This window comes from Hypanus sabinus, chromosome 5 (assembly GCF_030144855.1).
Source record: "Hypanus sabinus isolate sHypSab1 chromosome 5, sHypSab1.hap1, whole genome shotgun sequence".
Classification (NCBI taxonomy): domain Eukaryota; kingdom Metazoa; phylum Chordata; class Chondrichthyes; order Myliobatiformes; family Dasyatidae; genus Hypanus; species Hypanus sabinus.
Genome location: NC_082710.1, coordinates 95,272,525 through 95,297,611, shown reverse-complemented (window position 1 = coordinate 95,297,611; position 25,087 = coordinate 95,272,525). Strand labels below are relative to the sequence as shown.

Sequence of the window (25,087 nt, the reverse complement as noted above, 5' to 3'; positions counted from 1 at the left end):
AATTCAATAAGGTTTGTCAAACATGACCTTCCACGCACAAATCCATGCTGGCTACTTCTAATCAGATCCTGTCTATCCAGATAATTATAAATACTATCTCTAAGAATACTTTCCATTAATTTACCCACCACTGATGTCAAACTGACAGGTCTATAATTGCTAGGCTTCCTTCTAGAACCCTTTTTAAACAATGGAACCACATGAGCAATACGCCAATCCTCCGGCATAATCCCCATTTCTAATAACATATTAAAGATCTCCGTCAGAGCTCCTGCTATTTCTACACAAACTTCCCTCAAGGTCCTGGGGAATATCCTGTCAGGACCCGGAGATTTATCCACTTTTAAATTTCTTAGAAGCACCAGTACCTTCACCTCTTTAATTGTCATAGGTTCCATAACTTCCTTACTTGTTTCCCACACCTTAGACAATTCAATATCCTTCTCCTTAGTGAATACCGAAGAGAAGAAATCATTCAAAATCTCTCCCACCTCCTTCGGTTCCACACATAGCTGACCACTCTGATTCTCTAAGGGGCCAATTTTATCCCTCACTATCCTCTTGCTTTTAATATAACTGTAGAAACCTTTCGGATTTACTTTCACCTTATTTGCCAAACCAACCTCGTATCTTCTTTTAGCTTTTCTAATCTCTTTCTTAAGATTCCTTTTACATTCTTTATATTCCTCGAGCAATTCCTTTACTCCATGCTGCCTATATCTATTGTAGACATCCCTCTTTTTCTGAACCAAATTTCTAATATCCCTTGAAAACCATGGTGCTCTCAAACCTTTAACCTTTCCTTTCACCCTAACAGGAACATAAAGATTCTGTACCCTCATAATTTCACCCTTGAATGACCTCCATTTCTCTATTACATCCTTCCCATAAAACAACTTGACCCAATCCACTCTCTCTAAATCCCTTCGCATCCGCTCAAAGTTAGCCTTTCTCCAATCAAAAATCTCAACTCTAGGTCCAGTCCTGTCCTTCTCCATAATTATATTGAAGCTAATGCTATTGTGATCACTGGACCCGAAGTGCTCCCCAACACATACATCTGTCAGCTGACCTATCACATTCCCTAACAGGAGATCCAACACTGCCCCATCTCTAGTCGGTACTTCTATGTATTGTTGCAAAAAACTATCCTGCACATACTTCACAAACTCTAAACCATCCAGCCCTTTTACAGAATGAGCTTCCCAGTCTACGTGTGGAAAATTAAAATCTCCCACAATCACCACCTTGTGTTTACTACAAATATCTGCTATCTCCTTACACATTTGCTCTTCCAACTCACGCGCCCCATTAGGTGGCCTATAATACACTCCTATCAGTGTTACTGCACCTTTCCCATTCTTCAATTCCACCCAAATGGCCTCCCTAGAGGAGCTCTCTAATCTATCCTTCCAAAGCACCGCCATAAGATTTTCTCGGACAAGCAATGCAACACCTCCTCCTCTGGCCCCTCCTACTCTATCACACCTGAAGCAACTAAATCCAGGAATATTTAGTTGCCAATCACACCCTTCCTGCAACCATGTTTCACTAATAGCTACAACATCATAATTCCAGGTATCAATCCACGCTTTAAGCTCATCCACCTTTCTTACAATGCTCCTAGCATTAAAATAGATACATTTAAGATACTCTACATCTCCTCCTCTCTTTCCATCCCTAATAATGCATTCAAATTTATTATCCTTTTCTTTCTTCTCCCCTACATCTTTGGGCTGAGCGCATCCCTTCTCCATCACCTGCCTTTCCTCCTTCACACACTGTCTATTTACTTGCTCCACTGGTGAACTAACCTCCTCTCCCATAGTCTCCTCAAATAGTCTCCCACCCCCCCATCTTACTAGTTTAAAGTCCGCCCTGTAGCCCTAGCAAACCTCCCCGCTAGGATATTGGTCCCCCCACAATTCGAGTGTAACCCGTCCTTCTTGAACAGGTCACTCCTGCCCCAGAAGAGGTCCCAATGATCCAGAAACTTGAATCCCTGCCCCCTGCTCCAATCCCACAGCCACGCATTCATCCTCCACCTAATTCTATTCCTACTCTCACTGTCGCGTGGCACAGGCAGTAATCCCGAGATTACTACCTTTGCGGTCCTTCTTCTTAACTGCCTTCCTAACTCCCTATACTTTCGTTTCAGGACCTCTTCCCCTTTCCTTCCTATGTCATTGGTACCTACATGTACCATGACCTCTGGCTCTTCACCCTCCCACTTCAGGATATCTTGGACGCGATCAGAAACGTCCCGAACCCTGGCACCAGGGAGGCAAATTACCATCCGGGACTCCTGGTCACCTCCACAGAAACGCCTGTCTGAGCCCCTGACTATTGAGTCCCCTATTACTATGGACCTCTTTCTTCTAACCCTACCCTTCTGAGCTACAGGGCCGTCCTCTGTGCCGGAGGCTCGGCCACTGTCACTCCCACCAGGTAGGCTGTCCCCCCCAACAGTACTCAAACATGAGTACTTATTGTCAAGGGGTACAGCCACTGGGGTACTCTCTAGTACCTGCCTCTTCCCCTTCCTGACTGTAACCCACCTATCTGCCTCCTGTGGTCCCGGAGTGACCACCTGCCTGTAACTCCTCTCTATCACCTCCTCACTCTCCCTGACCAGGCAAAGGTCATCGAGCTGCAGCTCCAGTTCCCTAACTCGGTCCCTCAGGAGCTGCAGTTCGGCGCACCTGGCGCAGATGTGGACGTCTGGGAGGCTCGGAGACTCCAGGATCTCCCACATCCGACACCGAGAACAACAAGCTGCCCTCACACTCATACCCCCCAAATAACTGAAAATACAAGAACTAAAAGATAAGTCTACTGTGCCCTCTTCCGCCTAAGCCCTCTGAGCCCAAGCCCTACACTCTGCGCCCGGCTCACTCCGCTGCCCACAAACGAAGCTGCCCGCTTCTAAAGGCGGTGTTCTTTATATATCTTCCCTCCTTCCTGGGCCTCCTTCACGCGCCTGCGCAGTCACGCCTCTCAGAACTCCGATCTGAGAAGCAATTGGACAATTTGAAAATGGCCGCCGCCGCACTTCCTCTCAAGCCTCGCTGTCCTCTTCCAAAAGAGGACTTTGCCTGAGACTTATATGTGCCTGAGACTTTGCATAATATTGAATGTAAATAAAAAAATAAATATATGATTAGTTTAGTAACTATATTGGAACATTGAACCTCCTTTAAGCTAGATATTATCAACCTGATGAAACTTCTTTGCCATATTGTCATTTTAATGTCTTTAATGATTATACCTGACCCTATTTCATACATGAGAACTGTAAAATAAAGTTTGTTTCTCTTTTCTATAACTTTTATCACACCATTCAAGTAGAGTGGCAGAGGTAAAGGAATTAAGTGCTAAACAGCATCTATCAGTGAAGAAGTAAATTACCTTTTCCATTGAGGAAGACAGTAAATGATAGAAAAGAATGAGACATAAGGCTATAAGCAAATGGATTTGATATTCATAAACCAATGAGCCTGATGTTCAGAGCTCCCTTTCTGTAATGGGACTGCTTCCAGTGGATTTAATGGTATAATAAATTATGATCACTAATGACATCCTCAGTGCAGAATGGAACCCATTGCACAGCCACAGCAGAAAAACCAAGGTGGATGTAAAAGCTTTTACATGTACAGCCCCTTGCCTGTTAGTGTGCAAAAGATTTGTACAACTCATATCGTTATTCCTTTCTATTTCAATCTGAAATGCTTCCCTGAGGATTTGCAATGTAATGTTTCTGCTGAAGTAAATGTTACTTCTTGCATGAGTATGATCGTTTAAATGATATTCCATTTTATTAAAGAATGCCCGAAATTAGAGTACACAGCTCAGTATATGCCATGAAGAAGTAGATTTTTTTTGGCTATTATTCACAATACAGTGAGAGCTTATCTTATTGATAAGTGGCCAAGGAATGTTGGTGCTGAAACACTAAATAAATATGTGCACGATGTGTGCAATTTTTCTGATACATTATTCAATTTGTTTTGGCAGCATGGTAGCTTAGTGGTTAGCACGCTTTACAGTACAGATGATGGGATCAATTCCTGCTGCTGCCTGTAAGGAGTCTGTACATTGTCCCCGTGTCTGCATGGGTTTCCTCCTGTTTCTGCCCACAGTCCAAAGACATACCAGTTGGTAGGTTAATTAGTCATTGTAAATTGTCGCCTGATTAAACCAGGATTAAAAATTGGGGCATTGCTTGGCAGCAAGGCTTGAAGGGCCAGAAGTGACTATTCCACGTTGCATCTCAATAAATAAGTAAATAGATATCTGTTAATAAGAAGGTGGGAAATAAGAGAAGTAGTACTGTCAGTATATTACCCCTAAATTTGCTCCAGTTCTCTAAAGATCGTGGTTGTTCCAACTTAGCCAAGGATTCACTGCTTTAACTGTTCATTGGAACACTTAATATACCTGAAATCCAAAAATCTTTCAATGCAGCCACTTAGTTGTGGCTAAAGCCACTGGGAATAGGATAAGGAGGAGATTTTATTGAAGAGCTAATTAACATGGGGGATAGCTTTAATGGAAACAAAAGGTAACATGTAAGAACAGTTGCAATCATTTTTATCCTGAAACTGAATGGGTTTTGCCAATATTTCACAGTGATGGACATTTTTTATATAAAGAATAGCAGTGAAGTAAAAAACATGAAATCTTTATTTGAAGAAGAGCATGAAAGCAACACAATTTTAATATCTCTTAATTAAAGACAGGTTATTTTTGATAGCTTTAAACTTGCAATAATGAGATATCTTTCTTTCATTCTCTTTAACTACTGTCAACTTCATCTCCAGTGCTTTCAAAGACATACATTAAAAGTATTCAAAATCTGTACAAAGAATCTCCCTATTTAAGTTGAACATCATTAGTTGTCATAAAATCAAAGAACTGTTCCAATGCAGAATGTTATTTAGCCCACTTAGTCTATTTTTATGAAAATACAATAATTCAATCAATGTATTTCTCCATAGCTCTTAAGGAATTCATTTTTCCTTATGTGTTCATTTTAATTTAATAATATTTCAGCATGTAGGTGTCACCTTATTTATGAGCAGAAGCATTTTTTCTTTCAGAAGATTATGAATCTTTGAATACTTTTAAGACAGTACCATATAGAAACTTGTGAAGCTGGGAAGTAAATGGTCAGCAAATATAAATAAGGGAGCACAGTGCTGAGGTTGCAATCACATCAGCCAAAAACTTATTAAATTGTGGAGTTAATTTGAGAAGCCAAATGATTTACTCTTGTTTCTAATGTGAATATTTGTTGTATGTTGACCATTAAATAGCTAATTGGAAAACCTTCATAATTCACCTTTGAAAAATAGTGTCATACTGCATGGAAATAGGGCTTTTGGTCAAAACTCCCATCAAGTTTAGTCCGATTTGCTTACAATGTCGCTTGTAACTTTTGCTCAGAGTTCTTTATTTCACTGTTATGATACTATTAGAAACTATTAACAACATCAACAATTTAGCTGAATTTGGAACTACATCTGTGGAATGTTTCCAAATTAAATGGTTTTACGTATGGACAAGTGCCGGCCAATAGTGTAGTGGCATCGGCATTGGATTTTGAGGCCGGTGGTCCCGGGTTCAAATCTGGCTGGCTCCTTGCACACTTTCCATCCATGCTGGGTTGAGAGTCAAATTAGCAACTCTTAAAAAAACAAACAAAATATGCTAAAGAAATGGCAAGGTTGGCGTTAAGAGGAAAAGCTATAGTAACCTACGGACAGGCGATCCTTTGAACTTCTTTGAATTGAGTGTGATCTTTGCATCAAAAATGCACATGGCATTTCTTATTACAGCACTGGATTTCCATTTATTTTTGTCTTTTACCTTAAAATTTTGCAGATTTTGGTACTTACTGCCACATTCTTTTATGAAGTATGTATTTGTTGCAAATAAGTTGTTTTTTTCTGTTTATTGTTTTGAAATGCAGATTGCTGAGAGATTCTACAACCTGCGTGTAAATGTTGTGATTCTCTGTGTAACTATGGGTTTTAGTATACTGTCCTTTAAAAGGAACTTGCAGTCATAAATAAACTCTCCGTCCTAGGACATTTTAAGTGACCTCACTAGCAAGGAATTGTTTCTCAAGCTCAGTCATGTTGTTAAGTTACCAAGCACAACAGCCAATTTGTGCACATCAAGGTGTCATAAATAGACTTACATTACAGATCACTTAGTTTTGGTGATATTTATTGAAGGATAAATTTTCTTTCAAGTACCAGAAGTATTTTCTTCCTCAGTAGGTCTATGAGATTTTTTTAAATCAATGTAATGGGAAGAAAGGACCTTTAACATCTCAGAAATGGAGCACTTTGTACCAAAACAGAGAATACTGTTTTGCACTCAGTAGGTCAAGCAGCATATAATTCTGAGAAAACAGAATGGATGTTTCAGGTCAAGAATCATTTATTAGAACTGGCAAGTGAAAATCAAACTTTCTTTTAAGTTCCAAGGAGATGGGGCAAATAGAGAGAAAGACTCATAGGGTATAGACTGATGATATCCAAGTAAAAATTTACTTCTAAGAAGTGGTATTTGGAGGCAGGAGAGTAAAGAAGGAATACATTAGGAAAGAAAACTTCAACCACATCTGTGAAGGGACAAAAGTGAGTTACGTGGAATTGTTGAAGTCCTTATTGGGTCCTTAGGCCTACATACTGTACTTAGATGGAAGAGCATTAAGGTGTATGAATCCACAGAGCCTGATAGAATCTATCCAAGATTATTGAGAGAGGCAAGGGAGGAGCTTTGAGAGAGGTCATCAAATGACGTAGCACGTTACAGATCAGTTACTTTTCTAGGTGGAGAAATGGCGGATGGAGTTTAAACCAGACGAATGTATTGCATGAGAAATTAATTGTAAGTGGAATTTATCTATAGAGGGACTTAAAAATCTGACTGTATTGCTCCCTGAAACTACCAGTGCAAATGAAGTGGTAAAGAATGTGTATGGTATGTATACCTTCATCATTAGGGTCATTGAATATAAGAGTCCGGAAGCCATGTTGCAGTTGTTTAGAAAACTGGAGGGGCCATACTTGGGGTATTGTATGTAGTTATAGTCTCCCCTTTACAGGACGGATGTGGAGCCTTTGGAGAAGATTCAGATTTACCAGCATTCTCCCTGGATTAGAAGGGAATTTCCATCAGGAGGTGTACTTGAGATTTATTGATTATTTATGTATTATTATTATTTATTTCTTTTGCATTTGCAGTTTGTGATCTTTTGCACACTTTTCGTTGAACGCCCAAGTTGATGCAGTCTTTCATTGATTATTATGGTTATTATTCCATTATGGATCTTTTAAGTATGCCTGCAGGAAAATGAATCTTAGGGTTATATATGGTGACATATATGGTCTTTGATAATAGATTTACTTTGAACTTTGGACAAACTCTGGTGCATTGGAGGCTGAGTGGACACTTGATAGAAGTTCATAAAATTGTGAGGGGTCTAGGTAGGAGAGATGGTCAGAATCTTTTACCCAAGGTAGAAATACAGTTGGCCCTCCTTATCCATGGGGGATTGGTTCCAGGACGCCCCCCCACCCCCCCGCGATACCAAAATTCGTGGATGCTCAAGTCCCTTTTTCAACCTGTTTCAATGTGGTGGACCTTAGGACCCAGCGGCAGAGATCGGAATCCTCAGTGTTGCTGTTCACGAAAATAATGATGATAACGATTGGAAATTAAGTTTGACTAACTGACGCTAAATAATACCGGATGTACCTGTTCCGACTTACTTAGCAAGAGAACTTCTGATTTTTTCAATCCCGATTTTTTTCAATCCCGATCCATGATAATCCACGCAAATCATCCCGTATATCCCGTATACTTTAAATCATCTCTAGATTACTTATAATACCTAATACAATGTAAATGCTATGTAAAATAGTTGTTATACTGTATTGTTTAGGGAATGATGACAAGAAAAAATGTCTGTACATGCTTGAACAACAAGTGCTGGGAGAGCACTTCCGGGTTTTCGTGATTCGCGGATGCGGAATTTGGGGATAAGGAGGGCCGACTGTATCGATTATGAGAAGATATTGCTTTAATTTGAAAGAGGGAATGTGTGAATGAGATGTGTGTGGCAAATTTTGCAACACAGCGGCTGAAACAAGCTGCTAGGAGTGGTGATGGAAGTAGATATGATGGTGACGGTCAAGGGGCTTTTAGAAATGCATGCGAATATGCAGCATATGGACGGATATGCATCATTGCAGAAGTAAGGAACTAGTTTCACTTAGCATCGTACCAGGCACAGTACTCATGTGACAAAGTGCCTTTTCTCATGCAGTTCTGTGCTATGTCCTGTTACTATTGTTTGAGTTTATCTTGGGAATTGTTAGAGCAAGGTAAGGTTTTGAAGACAAATAAGGAGCGAAAGGGAGAAATAAAGGAACAGGTGACTGGAAATTCAGAGTCACCCTTGTTCACTGAATGACTCCGCAAACTGGTCACCCAATAAGTGTTCAGTTTCTCCAACGTAAGCAAGTCAAATTGTAAGCACTAGGTACAGTATACCGATTAGAAGACGAGCAAGTGAATTTCTGCTTCAGCTGGATGACTGTTTGAGTGTAAGGATTATGGGAATGAAAGCAGTAAAGCAGAAGATGCTGCATCTTCAGTGATTGGGGGGCAATTGCCAAGAGTGTGATGGAGACAAAATCAGGGGGTTATGGAGGGAATGGGGAGATCAAAATCCCTGATTATGTCACTGACAAGGGAGACCCATGAGAGGTGATGGTTCAGTAATGTATGTGTGCTGGGTCATGACCCTTAGAAACCTAACATTGATTACAGGCCCCTTGAAATATAAGCACAAATAGATTATCCTGATTATTTCTACCATTTTCCCTTTGCTGATGAATCAGTACACTGCTAATTGGAAAAAAGCCATGAGAATAATGTTGGCACAATATATGTTCTCTATCACGGACTTGAATGCCCATCATCACAGATTGCTCATTTACACCATCATTGATTGAGGAACATGGCTGTGAAAATGACCCTGTGGAAGATGGTGCACCAACGAATGCTAGGGATAAACTGACTTGACACATCCTCACCATTCAATGTGCACAGATACGTTTGTCCATCCCAGCATTGGATAGGGGTTATGCAATCAGAGAGCATGCAAGCAGGCACCTCACCTCATTGTGTCCATATTGACCATCAAGTACCTATTTATGCTGATCCCGTCTCAATCCATAGATTTCAATATGAGGGAAAAACCCTTTATGTTTTATTTGTCATAAATCATAGGCAAATGGGATTTGCCGAACAATTTGCATTTGTTTGCCTGTTAAGCATTGTTCAGGTAATGCATCTTACCAGCTGCTGAAGAATTTTTTACCTGATAATTTATAGGCAGTGCCAAGTTACCATCCTGTCAGCATTTCAATTTCCAGACACTGGTACTGTGATTATTTCACTGATTTTCAGGAGATGTTCAATATAGCTTACAATGTGTCATGTCTTTGCCGCCTCCGTTTCTTTTACAACTTAAGAGTAAAAGTAAGCAGAGTGCAATACTCCTTTCAGTTTAATTGTGAATGGCACAATTTAATCTACTGGCTTGGTTTGTGTACTTTTTAAATAGGAAGTAAACTTGCACTTCAAAGTAAACTAATAGTGTTTGATGGCTCTGTGCCTGAACTCATTGGGATTCAGAAGTACGAGGAGTGACCTCATTGAATGTTGAAAGACCTTGATAGAGTGGATGTGGAGAGCATGCTTCCTATGGTGGGGGAGTCGAAGACTAGAGGACACAGCCTCAGAATAGAAGGGTGTCCTTTTAGAACGGAGATGAGGAGGAATTTCTTTAGCCAAAGAGTGGTGAATCTGTGGAATTCATTGCCACAGGTGGCTGTGGAGGCCAAGTCATTGGGTATATTTAAGGAAGAGGTTGATAGATTCTTGATTGGTCTGGGAATGAAGGGATACAGGGAGAAGGCAGGAGTTTGGGACTGAGAGGAATAAATGGATCTGCCATGATGAAATGGCGGAGCAGACTCAATAAGCCTAATGGCTTAATTCTGCTCCTATATCTTATGGTCTTGTATGTACCTTTCTCTGTATTATTGAAAAGGTTTCTACATTTATAGCTATGGTCAACCAGAGTTATTCAATGCTTGCCCCCTCTTTTCAGCACTATCAAATGATTTTCTGTATTTTTTTTTGCTGCATCCATGTGCATCTCAATTAAATCATGTTGCTCTCCATCCACCCAGTTCCTTCGTGAAATACACTTAGACAATGGTAAAATTCAAAAGCATGTATCACTTCTTATTTTAGGTTAATTTCAGAGATATGCAGCAGGTGAAGGCAGGGTGACTATGAGTGCAGATATAAATAGTTTTAAAGTTGAAAAATGTCAAATGGATTACAAACTGCACACTTTCCCTTGGGTCTCTGTGTTATTCTTGTCATGGATTCAGAAAGTTCTACACCAGAGACTCAAAAGCAAAAACTAGCCTAACCATCTTGTGTAATGCTGAGGAAGTGCTACTATCTTTCAGACAAGTCTTTAAATTTCAGCCCTCTCTGCAGTCTTCGCCAAACATAAAAATAATTAATATAAGGAGCATTGTTAATCCAACAAAGTAGCCAATATTTACTGAAGTAGCCAATATACACTGAAGCTGACTAATATGTCAAGTTTGTAGTGTAATTTACTGCCCACACCATTATTACACTTAAGAATTAAGGTATTATTTGAGATCAGCCTTCCATGCATACATACAAACCCCACCTTCGTAGAGCAATGGAAGAAATCAAATTTCCCACAAAACTTTTTTTGAGTGTGGGGAGGATGCAAGCATAAGAAAAAGAGACAACAATGGGGAAATAGGGTATTGGTGCAGTCATACAGTGGTGAGGGAGGTGGATCAGACATACAAAGACGTGACAGTCCAGCCAAGACAGATTAGTGCAGGTCTGAGAAAATCATCAGAAGCCTTATTATAGCTTCAGACTCCCTGGAAGCAGACCGGATAAGCCTGTCCCCTGCTAACTAAGATTGTAGTCGGGCTCAATTCTCCATTTGTACCTCTCAGAATCTTCAAACATGTGCAACCTGGGAATTAACAACAGAATTGTGCTTTACATTTTCATATACCACACTTAATTATGCACCATTCCAAAAATTTTTTTTTGCAAATAACTGATTACCATAAAGTTGCTATTTGTAAGGACGAATTCTGTGCAAAACTAACTGTTATGTTTCCTACTGTTCAACTTTATTAAGTTTAAGATACTATATATAGGAAAGTCAAAAGGTCATAAAGATATATCAGTAAATGCAAGGTCTTTTCATAATGTGAAAAGAGAAAATATTAAATCTAACATGGTAATGTAGCGTTTAGTACAATCGCCTTTCAGTAAGAGCAATCATGAAACAGAGTTTAAATCCCAGAATTGTCTATAAGGAATTTGTATATTCTTACTGCGACCGTGTAGGTTTCCTTTGGGAACTCTGGTTTCCTTCCACATTCCAAAGGCACACAGTTAGGATTTGTAAGTTGTGGACATACCATATCGGCACCAGAAATGTGGAAACACTTGCGGGCTGTCCCAAGCATAATATACACCGATTTTATTTGACACAAATGACACATTTCACTGTATGTTTTGATGTTCATGTGACAAATAAAGCTAATCTTTAAGATAGCTATGGTTTTCAATGTTTTACAAGTTTTGCTTGATTACAGAAGTGTATCTATCAATACAACATTGAGAAGGTATAAACAAAATGTTTCAAAACTCTCTGTGCTTTCTTGAACATTGCACATTTTTATATTAAAGAAGCCAATGCAATAATATCAGAACATTCAAATGGGGTTGCTTCCCGAAGCATTGCTTTTACATCTTTGTGATCCATTGGTTTTAAACTTGGTTATTGAGTTGCTTTTAGTAATATCTGCCTGTACTTGACAGCCATTCCTCTAGCATCATTAGCAGTGAATGGATCTGAAAGGAAAGTATAGTAGACTGTATACTACTCATAAATAACCATACCAGTGGAATAAAAGTTCAATTTAAGGAAGGAAGTAGAAAGAGGAAGGAATTAGAAGAAAGAGAGGAACAACAAACTACTAAAGAACTATAGCTCTACATCAAAATGTTCCATTGCTTGTTTTTACAACAACATTGACAGTATTCATCTCCCTAGATTTGTGATTAAAAACAACAACATGCTAAATAAATAATCAATATGTCAAGCAAAATATAGGGAGAGAACAAAAGAGTTAATGTTTTAGAATATTGGTCAGAATCAGTCATCAATCTGAAAAAGATTTATCCTGGTTCTCTCCTCCAATGATGCCTGAGTTTTGTATGTTTTTAATTTCAATTTGGAACACTCGCATCTGCATTGGACATGGTATACCTATGTGGTGTCAATGCTTGTGACAAAAAACTAATGATTTCCTCAATAATGATTTATTTTTACATTGCTGTAGTTATAGTTATTGAATCCAAAAGGACTTCAAATCTATTCTAATTTGTATTATAAACTTAATTTAGCCATTTAGTTACCCATTTACAAATTTCTCTTTCTTTTGAAGATGTTGTCATTAAAGGTTATCTATCTCATTTGAAACCTGTATTATCACTGCGTATAGTAAACCTTGACATTTGACCACATCTGGAGCAGAACATGTAGTGCGTGCGTGTACACACACACACACACACACACACTATATAAAACAGAATTCCACGCCTCCTCATATTATCCTCTAATCCCATATCACTTGTATCCAGATGTGCAATTGTTTAATAAGAGCAACTAAGTTTTACATTTTGTTTCTGAAATTCAATCCCATAGACTCAGTGGAACTGAAGTTTAGTCACATATAGCTACTTTAATAATGTACATTTAAGTTGTAGTGACTGGAGAAGTTCCGTTATCATATGAAATGGGAAGAAATTTAATAGGCCCAGACAAGGATGGGCAGTACTCCAGAACACTTCACAACGTGCACTTTTTAAATGAAAGCTTCAGAAGTAATTGTGTGGTAAATATCAGCCAGTCTCTTCCAGTACCTTATGTTTAATCCAGCAGATACTTCAGAATAGAGACTTAAAGGTGATCAGGTTATGGAATCTTATGTTCTCTGACCTGTACCTCTAAGGCCAGTTGCAACAACTTGCCATTTTATTTAAACAAATATTTAAACAAATATCCATGATATTTAAATCAACATAGTTGAAATATACAATAACCATGTCCTCATGCAATAACAACATGAAGTGTAGTGATCTGAAAGGTGCTTTTCTTCTGAGTCTAATTCTTGTCTTGGTGCTGTATCAGGAGTCTTCAATTAATTAGGTTTATTAGACTGTGCAAAGCCATTGCTTGAGACATTATCATTTTTGTCCTTAAAATAAACTGGTACAGTTGTAAAAGAAAATGTCAGAAGTCCTACATTACTAGTAAAATTCAACATTTTAATTCCACTTATATTCTGTAACTCTGCAGATGCACAGTGGGGTTTAAAAGTGATCGATGTGACCAGAAAATTAACCTTTGTGATTACTACTGCCAAAATGGAGGGGTTTGCACTTTAACTGCACTTAATGAGCCTCAGTGCAAGTAGGTTTTGACCTTATGCCAAAAATTGTTCTTTGCTATAAAATTTTTGAATTCCCGTAGAATCTTTGTGCTTTTATAGCATGTTTGAATATTATTGTAAACTATTTGCTTTTATGCATGGCATGCTGATGGGCTACATCAGATTTAATCATTTTCTCAATGCATAACCTTTTTCTTTAAACCAATTTGCCTTTGGATCCTTAATGCATGTTGCTAAGTGCTGTCTACTCTTGCTGATGTCTGCTAGTACTCCCTCTTGGAAGCTGTCAATTCTGCAGTAAATTAATTTTACTTTTTTAATTGATCCGTTTCAGGTGTTCGGATGAATGGTCTGGTACACAATGTGAAAGACCGGCTCCCAAGAGCAGCAAAACAGAGAACACCAGAGGGAGTGAGTATTATAAATGCATGCATTGCAGTTGTTGAAGGTAACAGTTTTTTTTTACTATGATATATAGGTTTTCTTATCAACTTGAGGGCATCTTTCAGAGTAAATCGGTTATTGCCTTTTATGAAGATTTTTGAATGCTGAAGCAACTTACAAATGCTTTACCTACAGGTGACAGAGTTAAATCAATAGGTTTACAAGTTTAGCAATTGTGACTGGTAGCCTTGAGCTCAATAAGATTGTGTTTATTTCTGCATTTAGTGACAAGGCAATAAATTAATGTTGAATTCTGATCTGCACTAATTAGTTTGTAATTCCCTGATTAATTCTCATTGATTGTTACCACTAGACCTGAAAAGGGGCTCAGAAGACTGCAATTCCCTTTGTAAGTCAGTCAGCTCCAAGTCTTGTATTGTAAATGTGTTGAAATATCATGTACTAGACTTTCTGACCTGTGGTTTGAGAGAGTAATATAAAGACCCAGCAAAAATGTTGAGTATCAGCAAGCACTTGGATTGCTTTTAAGCTACCACTCAGCATCAATAGAAGATCTTTAAAATAAAAATATTTTTTATTAGTTTTAAATTACTTGTTTAGGAGACTTTCAACTAACAGTAATGCAGGTTCAGCTGAAATGTCATATTAATTTCATTTTGACAAACACCACTAGGTTAAAAAGTAGACAACAGTGAATTTTCTTTATCATATAATAGAAGAGACAATTTTACATGTAAATGAATAAGTAGTAAACCATTACTTGGCTGGTGATAACAATAGATATTGTGGTGAACTACATATACCTGTCTGGACACACCCCCTGCTGACTGCTCCTGTGGCTCCTCCCACAGACCCCCTGTATTAAGGCGATTGAGGCCTGAGCCCGGCCTCTCAGTCTCCAGGATGTAGTATTGTGGTCAACCACTGCTTGTTCCTTCTTCCAGTCAATAAAAGCCGATATCTCGCCTTTACGTCTCAGAGTGAGTTATTGATGGTGCATCAGATATCATCCTAATGAGCCTATTATATTTATCATTTTCCCCTGCACTAACTGAAAGCAGTTATCAAACCAAAAATTTTTGCAAATGTTCAATGGTAACACATAATGTAACTATTTATGATGTAGCAGAAGTATATTCTGTAATCAAGTAGGCTGCCTTATGCTTGGAATTTGAATGAAAATGCATCAAGGTCAAAAGTAGCTGATTCATCCAAGCCTAACATACAACTCAAATGAAAATGCCATAGAAGATTTTATCTTATAGATCATTCCAGGTATTTTATGCTCGGAGTTAATAAATACTTTGTATTATTTCTTTGTGATCTCAAAGGGCACAGTCAATAGTGATTTATCTTAGTTTCAGCTTATCTGTTGTTACAACTGTTATAAACTTCAATGGGTCATAGCAAAGTACAGCACAGAAACAGGTTCTTTGACTCATCTAGTCCATGCCGAACTGTTGAAACTACCTGCTCCCAGTGACCTGCACCAGGACCATAGTCCTCCATACCCCTACCATCCATCTACCTATCTAAATATTTGAACTCCATTTGTTATTCCACTTACTCATTTGTGTATACAACTTAAGCTTCTCCATTTTTTTTTGCACAAAATCCTCAGAACAATAAAGGCATGTGATTCATTCCAGACTAAAATTTGGTTACATCAATACATAGTACTAACACATAATGATGTCCTCATGTCCTATACTCACATGTGTTATTTATATATTATACATTCTTACACCAGCAAAGAGGTCTGAAGCTGGCAAATCAGGTCTTCCAAAATCAGTAGAGTTCTTTTAAATCATAAGAAAAGCACAAATGTACTTTTTGTTCCAAGTTGTAATGAAACTGTTTCACAATTATACAGGTTGCACCTTTTGAATTCCAGCTTATGGCAGTGTGAGTGAAAATCAGTTTGTATATTTGGTAATTCATTAGGTACATATCTGACATTGGGAAATGGCCAGACCTGCCAGCAAGGATCAAAACCTGAAGTACCCAATCTGTTTTCAAATATGTGTAATTTCATTCAGAAGTGATTGTTAGAATATTCTGCTCTGAATAACGCTGTATTATTTTTGTGTTATTTCTGTGTCCAGGTAAAAAAATGCTACAATGCATGCATCTCATACAATGATTTCAGTGACAATGACTTAAAACCAATTGTCAGCCTAATGTGTATTTACTCAGTTTAATCAAGTTAAGAATGAGTTCTTGAGTATTTACCATTATATCAAGCAGATTGTATTATATATTTCTTTTCCTCTTTGACAGGAAATATTACTTTTATTATCCCTGTTGTTATCTTAGCCATTTTGATTCTTGCAATCATTGTTGGAATCATCATCTGCAAAAGAAGGCAACGGTCAGTGACTTAAACATTAAACTACCCATAAAATAATAATGTATAATAAAATGCTTCATTGCTTGCCTTTAGCATCTGAAGTAAAATTTGTTTGGGCTGCTTCACTTGTCTTCCTGCATGATGGAATATGTTTGTAGTGCATTATATTTTGGCACTAAATTGATCATTTCAAAGAGGAGACCAAAACTCTAGGTCCAGGAAATGGAGGAAAAGTGGCTGGATGGGAGATGCCAGAGAGTAGTGGTGGGTAACTGTTTGTCAGGTTGGAGGCTGGTGACTAGTAGTGTGCCTCAGGGAATTGTACTGGGTCCATTGTTGTTTGTCATATACATTAATGATCTGGATGATGGGGTAGTAAATTGGATTAGTAAGTATGCAGATGATACTAAGGTAGGAGCCATTGTGGATAACGAAGTAGGTTTTCAAAGCTTGCAGAGAGATTTAGGCCAGTTAGCAGAGTGGGCTAAACAATGGCATATGGAGGTTAATGCTGATAAGTATGAGGTGCTACATTTTGGTAGGAATAATCCAAATAGGACATACATGGTAAATGGTAGGGCATTGAAGAATGCTGTAGAACAGAGTGATCTAGGAATAATGGTGCATAGTTCCCTGAAGGTGGAATCTCATGTGGATAGGGTGGTGAAGAAAGCTTTTGGTATGCTGGCCTTTATAAATCAGAGCATTGAGTATAGGAGTTGGGATGAAATGTTAAAATTGTACAAGGCATTGGTAAGGCTGAATTTGGAGTATTGTGTACAGTTCTGGTGACTGAATTATGGGAAAAATATCAACAAAATAGAGAGAGTACAGAGAAGATTTACTAGAATGTTACCTGGGTTTCAGCACCTAAGTTATAGGGAAAGGCTGAACAAGTTAGGTCTTTATTCTTTGGCGTGTAGAAGGTTGAGGGGGGACTTGATAGAGGTATTTAAAATAATGAGGGGGATAGATCGAATTGACGTGAATTGGCTTTTTCCATTGAGAGTAGGGGAGATTCAAACGAGGACATGATTTGAGAGTTAACAGGCAAAAGTTTAAGGGTAACACGAGGGTACTCAGAGAGTGGTAGCTGTGTGGAATGAGCTTCCAGTAGAAGTGGTAGAGGCAGGTTCAGTATTGTCATTTAAAGTAAAATTGGATAGGTATATGGACGGGAAAGGAATGGAGGGTTATGGGCTGAGTGCGGGCCAGTGGGACTAGGTGAGTGTAAGCATCGGCACGGACTAGAAGGGCCGAGGCGGTCTGTTTCCGTGCTGTAATTGTTATATGGTTATATGGTTACTGCCAGACTGGTGAAGTAAGTTTGGATTAACCGAGGTTGATGCCAGGATACATTTTTGAGACTGAATCGAAGTACTGATAGCTTGCATCTAGTCCAGTCTGGCAGCATTGGTCTCACAAGTACTCCATTCATCAGCACTAATGTTCCTCAGCATAATCTGCACAAAGCTTGTTGTCACTAAGTATTCCATCTCCAATATATAGTTAGAGCATATAAATATCAGCTTTATTATTTCTGTACTTTAACCTATAAGCAGGGTTCATTTGTTGAATTACTATTAAGATTTTAAAGTATTTTCATATAGTTTTTGCGTTTTTTAATGTTCTTTTAGTGTGAAAATAGTCCGGAGGCATCCATTGTCAAATGGAGGCATGAATGTTGAAATTGGAAATCCAACGTATAACATGTACGAAGTTGACCGTAGACATGAAAACGCTGAAGGCTTGTTAGATCCAGATTTTACATTAGATCCAGAAAAGGTATGTATTTTCATGAACTGGGAAATTATTTTCCAAGAAAGAAAGTTTGCTCATTTTACTTTTCTGCAGCAGTTATTTGTAAAAGAATAAAAATAAATCAAAATGGCCAAAATTCAGTTTGTTTATTTATTTATTTGTTTGTTTATTTAATGATATGGCACAGTAGTCCTTTCCAAACCTTTCAGGCACACTGCCCCAGCAATCTCAAAACCCCAATGAACCCTAACCTAATCACGGGACAGGCTACAATACCCCATTAGCCTATCTGATACATCTTTGAACTGTGGGAGGGAACAGAGGCACCCAGGGAAAAACCCACACATTCCACTGGGAGGACGTACAGGCTCCTCACAGAGCAGTGTCAGAATTGAACTCCAAACTGCAGAACACTCCGAGCTGCAACAGCATCAAGCTAATCATTACTTTATCCTGGCACCCAATTGACTTTCATCAAATGTTTTTTCCATAAAATCTTATTGATTGTCAATAAAATTCCACAAAACAATCTTATATTTTATTTTGGTGTAATAGTTTCACTTCCAATTATCTATACCTAATATGAAGTACCTATTTAAAACCTCAACCACTGGCTCTGGCCCCAAGCGCAAATTACTTCTGTTTTTTCTTGAGTGGAGTACTCCTTAATTATCCTCTTTTTCTTAATATAAGTATAAAATTTCTTGTGATTCTCCTTGATCCTGCTGCCAAGGACATTCCATACCCCTTTTGGCTTTCCTAATCACCTGCTTGTGCATTTCTTGTTATCTTTATATTCCATAATGGCTCTGTTTGATTTTCAGCTCCCTTTTCCTTCCTGAATAAAGTTAGGACCCCTAGTATCATCCAAGGTTTCCTTATTTTACTATGCTTTGCCTTAGTCCTTATTAGAACATGCCAAAGTCAAAGTACATTTATTATCAAAGTATGTGCAGGAACAAAAAACAAATCATGCACACAAAGAAGTAAGCAAATAGTATTCAGAACTGAAAGTGAATTCACTGCCAATCTGGGAGCCCGTAGTTGCAGGCCACAGCCTCAGTTCAGCATAAAGATGAGAAAACCTCATGAGCAGTGAGCTGAACATCGACCCATCCTTCTCTTCTGGCCCCGACACTCTTGACCTTTTCATTCTGGCCTGCTGTTAAAATCGGCCAAACCACGGCTTATTCCTCACTCTCATAACCCAGGCCCTGCCACTTCAATATGCTCTCAGGCCTGGGGACTTATCTTCTGAAGAAGTGACCAAATGGATTGATGAGGCTAGGGCAGTAGACTTTAACAAGGTTTTGCATGATAGCCTGGTCCAGAAGATTCAATCACATGGAATCCAGACTGAGCTAGTCAGTTGAATAAAAATGTTCTTGGTGGAAGGAGGCAGGGTGGTAGTGAAAGGCTGTTTATCAGATTGGAGACTTGTGAATAGCCATGGGCTACAGGGATGATTCTGGATCCACTGTTGCTTGTCATCTATATTGATAATATTGGTGAGAAAGTAGATAGCCTGATCAGTAAGTTTGCAGGTGACACTAAAATTGGAGGTGTGGTTGATAGTGATGGAGATTGTCTAAGATTAGAACATTAGAAAAGAAAGTGAGCTAAGGAATGGTGGTTGGATATTAACTTGGACAAGTGCAAAATGATGCATTTCATGAAGTTAAAACAGGGCAGGAGATGCATGGTTAATATTTGTGTCCTGAAGAGTGTTTTAGACCAGAGAGACCCGGGGTAGAAGTACATAGTTACCTAAGAGCAGAGACCTTTATAGACAAAGTAATGAGGAAGATGTGTGCATGCTTGCCTTCATCAGATAGAGCAGTATATTATACAGTATATAGGACAGTATACAGTATGTCCTTATACAGTATATAGGACATATATTATATATCCGAGTACATAGGACATTATATACCTTGTATATTTCAGTATACAAGACGTTAATGTGAATGCACTTGGAATATTGTCTGCAATTCTTGTTACCATGCTGTAGGAAGGGTATTGATTAAGTGAGGGTATGGAAAGCATTCACAAAGATGTTACCGGGGTTAGAGGACTTGAATTGTAAGGAGGGACTGGATAGACTGGGTTTGTTTTCCAAAAGCAAAGGAGGCTGAGGGGCATAAATAAAATGAGTTGCCACAGGCCTTTTCCTAGGACAGGAAAAACCTAAAACTAAAGAACATAGGTGTAAGATGAAGGTGGAAAGACTTAAATGCATTCTGGGAGGCAGGTTTCCTCATTCAGAGGGTTCAGATTCGGATTATAACATGTACATCGAAGCATACAGTGTATGTGATATGGGCATATGGAGCAAGCTACCATAGGAGATGATATCAGTTGGTGCAATTACAATACGCTCTCTTCTCACTTCTACCATGAGGTAGGAGGTACAAGAGCCTCAGGACTCGCACCACCAGGTTCAAGAACAGTTACTACCCCTCAGCCATCAAGCGCTTGAATAAAGGGGGATAACTACACTCACATGCCCCATCATTGAAACGTTCCCACAACCACTGATCTCACTTTAAGCACTCAATTTCATTATTTCATGTTCTTGTTATTGATTTGCATTTGCACAGTCTGTTGTCTTCTGCACTGCGGTTGATCTTTCACTGATTCTATTATAGTTGCTATTCTATAGTTTTGCTGAGTATACCCACTGGAGAATGAAACGTAGGGTTGTGTATGGTGACAGAGATGTACTTTGATAATAAATTTACTTTGAACTTTGTACATTTGAACAGATACATTACATAGATAGGACAGGTTCACAAAAATTTGGCCCAAAATTCAACATATTTGACTAGCTCAGAACCTATCTTTGTTGGCATGGATGTTGAGTTAAAGAGCCTGTTTCTATGCTAATTTTAGTGATTGTTTACATATATCTAATATGTAAATATGTAATGGGCTGAGATGAACAGACTCAAACTATTCGGAGTGTCCAGAAGACGTAGTAATAGGAGTATGAGCACAGCATAACATAGCAGATATTTACAATGTCTATGCACAAGGATATGAAGCTGACCTAGGAAGTGATGTATATGCCAATCTGGAGGAGGTAATTGCAAAAATTAAATGATTTCTTAGTTTCCTCTAAATGTTATTGGGCAGGAGGGGAATTGTAGTGCAGTGTGATGGAAAATCCTCCTTTGATTCAATCAGCGTAGCACAGAACAGCCTGATGGTGAACCAACAGCTTTATTAATAGCCCACTGGATTTTAATTAATTTATTTATTGAGGTACAGTGCAGAATAGACCCTTCTGGCCCTTTGCACCACATCACCTAGCAATTCCTAATCTCAGGACAATGGTTGATTAACCTGCCAACTGATACATCTTTGGACTGTGGGGAAAAATGGGAGCACCTGGAGGAAATCCATGTGGTCACAGGGAGAATGTACAAAATCCTTACAGGCAGCAGCAGAATTGAACCAAGGTTGCTGGTACTGTAAAGCATTGTGCTAACCACTACACTACCATGCTGCCCCAATTTTTCTTTATTACTAACTCAAATTTTATCTTTAATAATTGAATGGTAATACTTATACTGGCAAAGCAAACATTATCAAGGAGCTGCTCTAAATTCTGTTAATCCATTTGAGCTCAAAACAATGCTACATACTTTCTTCATAACAGGGTCACCTCTACATGAAGAAAATTTAGATCTCTTGGACTTTAATATATTTCTTATTTCGTTTATAGAGAATGCAACATCATCAGCCCTTTGAAAAGACCAAGTATGAGTATAATATTCATAAAAAATATAATCACAATGATTATATAATCATATAATCAATGAATCCCAATGTTATCACTTGTCATAATTTACTGAAAATCTGCTTACAATGAATAGGTCATCAATTCTATTCCATAGATTTTCCACTAGAATGTTTGCTGCAGCTTCCTCACCTGGAATAATCTAGCTTCTCTTTTATTGAGAATAACCTTACCAGTTTTTGCCTTAACTTGTATTACTTTTGCACTGTCTGCACTTTATAAGGCAATGGTAGTTTCAGCACTGGTAATCACAGTCAGAGCATTTAATGAGTTTGAATGTGGCTGAGGATAGAAATACTAAAATCCCATGAAAGATTGATGAAAATACAGACATATAACCACAATATTAAATTGATTCTAAAACCCATCATGTCATAGCCTTCATGCTGCTTTTGCTGCAGGCATCTATATTTCAATTTTAATGAATAACAAATATAATATCTTTTTGTACCAGGAACAAATGCTAATTTAAGATTATCTTGTGAGTTTTGTACATGCAGAATTTCATTTGCAGTGGTCTAAGGATCTAGTGATATTTAAAGTTCAATAACCTGACCTTTTATCCTTTTTTTATTTGACAGCCAACAAATTACTCAAATCCTGTTTATGCAAAACTCTACTTGGATGCATCAAACTGCCGGAATTCCTTAGTCAGCACAGAGGAAAAGAAAGAGCTGCTTCCAAAGAAATTAGCAGACGGCCTGAGGGAGACAGTTGCTTAGATTACCCTTTAGTCCTGTATCTTTTTTAACCACTGTATAAATGTATAAAGAAAGGATTAATTTTTCTATGTAATGACAGTGTTCTGATTATATTTTTTTGCATCAGCACTACCTGTGTTTTTGCGCTGAGGATTCTGACTGACCTTCTTTCCAATGTTTCTGTTCAATGCACTGGGAAGGCCACCTGCACTAAATCACATAGAACAAAGCTGCTGATTGCATCTCCCATTGTATTCAATCCTGTACTGGAGGGAGAAAACACACACATGCCAATATTTGTTCAGTTTTATACCAGTTTGGTATTTTCATTTGGTAAAAGTAAGGCACATTTGACAATCTCCACTGTAAAGTTTTCAGATGAAGAATTTCACTGGGTACTTTTAGCAGTTATAAATAAACACCTTCAAGTTCCTATTGGTTAGACATTCTTTACATTCTCCTTGAGGGAAAATACTCTCATTTTAAGCAGTTTTAGAAGTTATTTCCTCAAAAAAAAAGTGTATAGGGGTAACTAACAAATTCAAGGCTCATCCAAATTTCAAGGTCTGACCGAACTGCTGGCTTGGTTCTTATTTAGCTTTTCATTGTTTTTATGTTAATGTAATATTCTATGTAGTCAATGCTTGGTGAGTTGCAATTTTACTTTGTTTTGTGTAAACTGTAGGGAGATTTGGATATATTTCTATGATAACTGGCTTGGTTTGAGAAATTTAAATTTTGCAGATTCTATTCAAGCACTTATTTATCTTGTCTGAAGTCAAACAATTTGTATTTAAACTCGTTAACATATAATGGCCCAAAATTGCTTCAAGTGGTGATCAAATGGTGCCACTGTACTTAAACTCCTTCCTTCCCATTTTACTGATGATGGAAATTTGTTCATGGAGTGCGAATTGGAAGGAATGTGAAACCCCCAGCAGGCACTCTTGGGTCTGAGTGAATAAGGCAATAGAGTGAATCTCCTTTAAGACATATCAAACGAAAGCATGGTGAAAGCAATAGCATTGTGGGTAGCACAATGCTTTACAGTACACGTGACCCGGGTTCAATTCCTGCCACAGCCTGTATGGAAATTGTTAATTCTCCTCATAACCAGGTGGGTTTCCTCCAGGTGATCTGGCTTCCTCCCACAGTCCAAAGGCGCACCAGTTGATAGGTTAATTCATCGTTTTAAGTTGTCCTGTGACTAGGCTTGGATTAATTTGAGGGCTTGCTGGGCAATGTAGCTCGAAGGGCCGATTCCATGCTGTATCTCAATAAATAAATAAAAAATAAAAAGAATAATAAAAGACTACAAAAGACATTTGTCTTAAAATTTATCCCAGGTAGATCGTACAATGCATTATTAAGCCCCATTTTATTATATTCACTCAACCTCTAAGTCAGCAGAGAATAATTAGTATTATCACCCTCCTCACACCATACTTATATTTGAAATTATTAGATATAATCTTCACAAAGCACTTCCCCATAAACTTGTAATCACTGTAATATCACAAAAGTGTACGTGCATGCTGAGCCATACAACAAAGTTAGTTTCTTAGAAAACTCACTTTACTGCAGCACATCCTCAGCAGTAACTTTTGGAGAAATACAAGCCTGCAGAAGCTGTAATCAGCAGCTAAAAACAAAATGCTCGAGAACTTTGCATGTCAAGAGGATGGGAAGTGTCAACGTTTTAGATCTTGGCCCTGCATCAGGACTTTTGAATATTTGGATTTTCTTCTTTGATCATCATTGCTTGTCCAAATTTGCATTTGTAAGTGGTAACAATTTCCATTAGCCACATCAGTATTTTAATGTAATTTTTTGCATATTCCTTTTTATCTTACCAGAGGTATAATTAGCTTGCTTATCTTGTGAGATTTAAGTACTTTGCTGACATTGCATACAGAGTTCACTGAAGCATTCAAAAATGAATATCACACAGTGAGTTTTTCCTCTTGTCCCTCACTAATTCTGAGCAGTCTTGACAATAAAACTAAGCCTGAAAAACCAGTAAATCTAAACTTGTACTATTGAACGGAGCTCGCATTTGGCTTTGCATAAAACCATGATTCATAGCCTACCAACTGATACATTTATGATTGTATACACTTCCAAGTAGAATCCCTTGTTTGACACACAAAATAGTATTTTGGGAATCAAACCACAAGATGATGAGGTGGGTAATCAGTCATAGCTTACTAAAATAGGCTAAGACTTTTACACAGTACCGTATTAGTCAACGGGGAGCAGAAACCAAGTTTGTAAATCTGGCAGGAGCAAAGGATATTGGGGTGCTAAGGGTGGATTTTCACTGGAGGCATGTTGGACAGATGGCAGAGTAGGAGTTCTAGGGGCAGAGGGATTCATGGGTGCTGGCACACCCAGCCCTGAGACACCAGACAAGGAAATTTGATTTCAAGCAATTGATTTATTGATGATT

General features: G+C 38.3%; 1 protein-coding gene across 1 annotated transcript in view; it reads left to right on the top strand.

The window, feature by feature from the left end:
* Positions 1 to 24,617, top strand: part of LOC132394768 (low-density lipoprotein receptor-related protein 1-like) — a 1,611,265-nt gene extending 1,586,648 nt beyond the window's left edge. The window contains exons 87-90 of the mRNA XM_059971176.1: positions 13,954 to 14,030; positions 16,305 to 16,395; positions 18,012 to 18,159; positions 22,519 to 24,617. Of these exons, the coding sequence (XP_059827159.1) occupies positions 13,954 to 14,030; positions 16,305 to 16,395; positions 18,012 to 18,159; positions 22,519 to 22,659 (457 nt within the window). The 3' untranslated portion in view covers positions 22,660 to 24,617. The remainder of the gene's footprint in view (positions 1 to 13,953; positions 14,031 to 16,304; positions 16,396 to 18,011; positions 18,160 to 22,518) is intronic.
* The last annotated feature ends 470 nt before the right edge of the window (positions 24,618 to 25,087 follow it).